Source organism: Colobus angolensis, unplaced genomic scaffold, assembly GCF_000951035.1.
Source record: "Colobus angolensis palliatus isolate OR3802 unplaced genomic scaffold, Cang.pa_1.0 Scaffold47, whole genome shotgun sequence".
NCBI classification, from domain to species: Eukaryota; Metazoa; Chordata; class Mammalia; order Primates; family Cercopithecidae; genus Colobus; species Colobus angolensis.
The window spans coordinates 4533974-4538893 of NW_012118154.1; the positions used below are offsets into that span (position 1 = coordinate 4533974).

A 4920-nucleotide genomic window follows, 5' to 3' on the forward strand; every position below is an offset into this window, starting at 1 on the left:
CCTTCCTTCCTTCCTTCCTTCCTTCCTTCCTTCCTTCCTTCCTTCCTACCTTCCTTCTTTCCTCCCTCCTGCCTACCCTTCTTGTCTTTCTCTTTTCTTTCTCTCATCAAGGTCTTACTCTGTTGCTCAGGCTGGAGTACATTGGTGCAATTGTAGCTCACTGTAGCCTCCTGGGCTCAAGGGACCCTCCCACCTCAACTCCCTCAGTAGCTGGGGCTACAGAGGTGTGCCACCACACCCAGGTAATTTTTTTTTTTAATGGAGATAGGGTCTCACTATGTTGCCCAGGCTGGTCTTGAACTCCTGGACTCAAGCGATCCTCCCACCTTGGCCTACCAAAGTGCTAGGATTATAGGTGTGAACCACTGTGCCCTGCATTCCCTCTTTTTTGATGCATAAGTAAGCAAATAGGAATGTAAATTCTTATTCCCCCCCTTTCTTTCTTTTTATTTTTCTTTTTTTTGAGACAAGAGCACTCCACTCACTGCAATCCTGGGAGACTCTGTCTCCCAGGCTGGAGTGCAGTGGTGCCATCTCAGCTCACTACGACCTCCGCCTCCTGGGTTCAAGCAATTCTCCTGCCTCAGCCTCCCTAGTAGCTGGGATTACAGGCATGCACCACCATGCCCGGCTAATTTTTGTATTTTTAGTAGAGACCGGGTTTTACCATGTTGGCCAGGCTGGTCTCGAACTCCTAACCTCAGGTGATCCACCCGCTTTGGCCTCCCAAAGTGCTGGGATTACAGGCGTGAGACACTGTGCCTGGCCTATTTCCTGCTCTTTCTATACAAATTGTAGTATCCAGTAACCAGTGTTCCACACCTTGCGTTTCCTCATTTTCCACTGTATCCTGGAGACATTCCGTATAAGTTCATTGAGTCCTTTCTTGTTCTTTTCTTTTTTCTTTTCTTTTTTTTTTTAATACAGCTGCATGATATTCCCTGGATCTTAAGATAAATAACCAGTACCCTATTGATTAGCATTCAGGGTTTTTCCAATCCTTTGTTTTTATAAACAGCAGCACTGCAATTATATAGCATCATATGTATGCTGCTGCCCATATATGCAAGTATATCTGTAGGATGTTTCTAGAACAGGAATTACTGGAGCAAGGCAGAAATTTTGGTAGATAATGTCACATTGCTCTTGATAGGGATTTGAATAATATGCATTCCCACTAACCATTCCCCTGCCTCCCTCAGCTTCAGTAGCAGAGTGGGTTATGAGACTTCCAGGTTTTGACAAGCTCATAAGTGAAAAATGGCATGCCAGCAGAATTTTAATTTTAATTTAATGGCATGCCAGCAGAATTTTAATTTTCTTTTGCAAGTGTGGTTGAATAGATGTGTAGGAGCCATTTGTGTTTGTATTTGAAACTTTTTCTTTTTTTTCTTTTTTCTTTTTTTTTTTTTTTTGAGACGGAGTCTTGCTCTGTCGCCCAGCTGGAGTGCAGTGGCATGACCTCGGCTCATTGCAACATCCACCTCCCAGGTTCAAGCAATTCTCCTGCCTCAGCCTCCCGAGTAGCCGGGGCTACAGGCACGCGCCACCATGCCTGGCTAATTTTTTGTATTTTTAGTAGAGATGGGGTTTCGCCATGCTGGCCAGGCTGGTCTCGAACTCCTGACCTCGTGATCCACCTGCCTCGGCCTCCCAAAGTGCTGGGATTACAGGAGTGAGACACCGCGTCAAACTTTTTCATCTAAAGTGAATTGTCCTTCAAGTCCAGGCTCGGAGCTTCCCACATACATTGCAAAGTCTCTGGAATCTTTGAGAAAATATATACCTTTATTTTAAAAATAGCTTTTGGCATTCTCTGAAAATAAAAGAAGTTGCAGCTACAGGTCACCACTGAACAATGTGAAAACACTGAGGGTATTTTGAAAGAAACTTTTGGCAAATATGACAGAATCTGAAAAGACTAGAACCAGGTTCCCAAAAATTCATGACACTGTTTAAAACAGCCTGGCTGAGGTTAAAAGAGACTCATTGGAGTCTTTGCACATTTAACACTATTTTTATTCCTATAATAAATATTTTCCCCATGGAATCCATCTCTGTATCCCTTCCCCCCAATAGCACCTGTGCTCTTCTGTTTTTTTTTTTTTTTTTGAGACGGAGTCTCACTCTGTCACCCAGGCTGGAGTGCAGTGGCGCAATCTTGGCTCACTGCAACCTCTGCCTCCCGGATTCAAGCGGATATTCTGCCTGTCTCAAGTAGCTGGGACTATAGGCATGCGCCACCACGCCTGGCTAATTTTTGTATTTTTAGTAGAGACGGGGTTTCACCACATTGGCCAGGCTGATCTCGAACTCCTGACCTCGTGATCCACCGCCTTGGCCTCCCAAAGTGCTGGGATTACAGGCGTGAGCCTCTGCACCGGGCCACTTCTGTAATCTTGAAATGAGCACAGAGAAGCCCACAAATGCTTTCAAAGCAGGCTTCGCTATGTCCCAAATATCCCCTGTAGTAGGGCCCAATTCCCCAGCGGTCCCCAGATGACCGCCACTACAGGCATTTAGGAACTAGATAAAATGTAGACTGCTATTTCTTCCCCCACAGACAGCAAATTGCTGAGAGGGGTATAGGTTGGGGGAGGTTGGGGGAGTTCAACCGTGGGCACAGCTGGGTGCAGGCCGCCACTTATTTGAGATAATTGCTGGAGGATTTTGTTGTTTTCCGTTGAAAGGCGTTGGTTGACTTACGGACCTCAGTAAACAGCCAATAGCTATCCCCGAATGACTTAGGCTAGACCCAACCTGAGGCTCTTCACAGTCCCACGTGGGGGCCCCAGGCAAAGAGACCTGGGGAGCAGCTGATGGCACCTGGGCCTCAGCATTCCTCAGTTGAGATGGCGGCATCCCTGACAAGCATAGCTGTTTTCCTCCCCACCCTTCCTCACCCAGCCCATCCTGGCAATCCACCTAGGAAACTGGCCCAGCTGGTGTGGCCTCTGAGTGAGTGGCTGGGTCACGAGGAGGAGGACCAGCTGGGAGGGAGGTGGGAGCCCCCAGGGGTTCGTTTGCCCACATAGTTCTCAGCTGACTCAAGGCTCGCCTGTCAGGCTTCCCCTCCACTCCCTGCCACCCTTGAGAACCCTAGAACTCAAAGTTTGGATCCCTCCTTGGGCCTGGAGGGCTCAGGGAGACCCCTGGCTCCGTCCGTGGGGCACTCTGCTGGGGTGGCGTCTATCAACAAACCCCTGTCTCTGGATCTGGCCTCAGCTCTCTGGGAAGAACAGTTTCTGTTCATTCTCCCAGAATTCTGAGGCAGCCTCTGAATCAGCTTCTCCTTCAGGGAAGCCCTTCTAAGCTGGCAGGTTGGGGACAGGGAGGGCTTGGGGATGGGGTACTGTAGTGGAGGTCAGGGGTGAGTGCTGAGATTCTGGGCGCCCCTTCTGTCTGTTCCCGAGGGCAAGCTGCAAATCCTGGGTGGGAATTCCGGCCTGGAGGATCCTGCCATCGACCAGCCCAGTAGGACATCTGCCGGCAGGAGGGCAGTAACCACCCATCTTCCCAGCCTAGATGGAAGGGGAACGCATCTGCTGAGGATTCACGTGGGGAAATGCGCTGCACCCATGGAGTCAGCTCCAGCCTCCCTGCGGGGGTCGGGGAAGCCCAAGGCCCTCTCTGTGCCCAGGACCTCCCCTCTGCCTGCCCGCGGGCCCTTCGGAGCTTGGTGGCACCAGGGCTGCCGTGGGGCCTCCCGTCCCACCCCAGGCCACGGCCAGCCCGGCGGTCTCCTTGCTGTGTGCCTCATGCCTGCTTCCTCACCAGCAGCACCCAGGGCAGTATGGCGGCCACCACGGCCACCACGGCGATGAGCGTGATGAGCAGCAGGGCCCGCGATCGGCAACAGAAGGCGCGGGCAGAGCGGGGCGCCGGGGAGGCCTCCGAGAGCTCTGCCAGGCTGCGGCGGGGCAGCACGCTGTCCTGCTCCCCCAGGGGCATCCCGTGGCGGCTGATGACGAAGATCTGCGACTCTTGGGGCAGGCTGGGCAGCAGGTCCAGGGGGAGCTGGGCACTCTGGCCCGGGCTGCCCGGTGGCCTGGCTTGGCCCGGGGGTGGCCTCCAGGTGGAGGAGGAGGCAGCCAAGGGGTTTGTGTGACCCAGGCTGTCCAGTGGGGGCACGGAGGGCAGGGCCACAGGCACAGTCAGGGTCTGGGAGCTCTTGTCCAGCATGGAGGGCCAGCGGGAGCTCTTCTTGCTGAGGAACGTGACGTAGCGGCAGATGGGGCAGACCAGGGTCCTCTGGACCTGCCCATCCACGCGGGTGGACAGCAGGTACTTGACCAGGCAGTCATGGCAGAACACATGGCCACAGCTCAGTGTCCGGCTGGCACCCTCCAGGTCCCGGAACTTCTCGTAGCACACGGGGCACTCGCTGCCCGAGCTGTCCTTGCTCTCCCCTTCTGACATGGCCACTGGGAGATGGCACACTCAGCTGTGGGAGGAAAGGGTCGTGAATATTGAGGCATTTCCCTCTTTCCCTCTCCCGTCCTGACTCCCACCTACACCTCTGCCTCCACTGCCTCTTATCCCCTCTCCCTGTCTTCCGCCTCTCTCTTCCTCCTACTCTTGGCTCTTCTGCTGCTCCTCCTCTATGGCCCACCTGACTCAAACCTAGAGCCCAAGACCCTTAGGAGGAGAGGAGTAGATGCTTCTGGTAGCGAGAATCGGGAGACAGAGAACCAGAGAACCCAGTCACACTGGACCCCAGGAGGAGGTGTGTGGAGTTCCTGATGTCTCACCTCAATCACCATGTACACACATGGTGAGGTCACTGCCTCACCTCTTCCTGCTTCAGTGACGGAAGTGAAGAAAGGAAGTCCCTGTTACCAGGGGAAGCAGGTGGCTGAGAAGATGCATGCACAAACCTAATCTAGTCTCCAATCTGGGCCTGCACCCAGAGTGGCCATT

The 4920-nt window shown here is 53.1% G+C and overlaps 1 protein-coding gene across 1 annotated transcript; it reads right to left on the reverse strand.

The window, feature by feature from the left end:
- Positions 1 to 3756: 3756 nt before the first annotated feature.
- On the reverse strand, positions 3757 to 4419 carry RNF222 (ring finger protein 222). Its single transcript, XM_011958604.1, has one exon. The coding sequence runs from the start codon at positions 4417 to 4419 to the stop codon at positions 3757 to 3759; it is 663 nt and encodes a 220-aa protein (XP_011813994.1).
- Positions 4420 to 4920: the final 501 nt, after the last annotated feature.

Coding starts and splice junctions, on each gene's coding strand:
- RNF222 (XM_011958604.1), bottom strand. CDS start 4,419: ATGTCAGAAGGGGAGAGCAAGGACAGCTCGGGCAGCGAGTGCCCCGTG.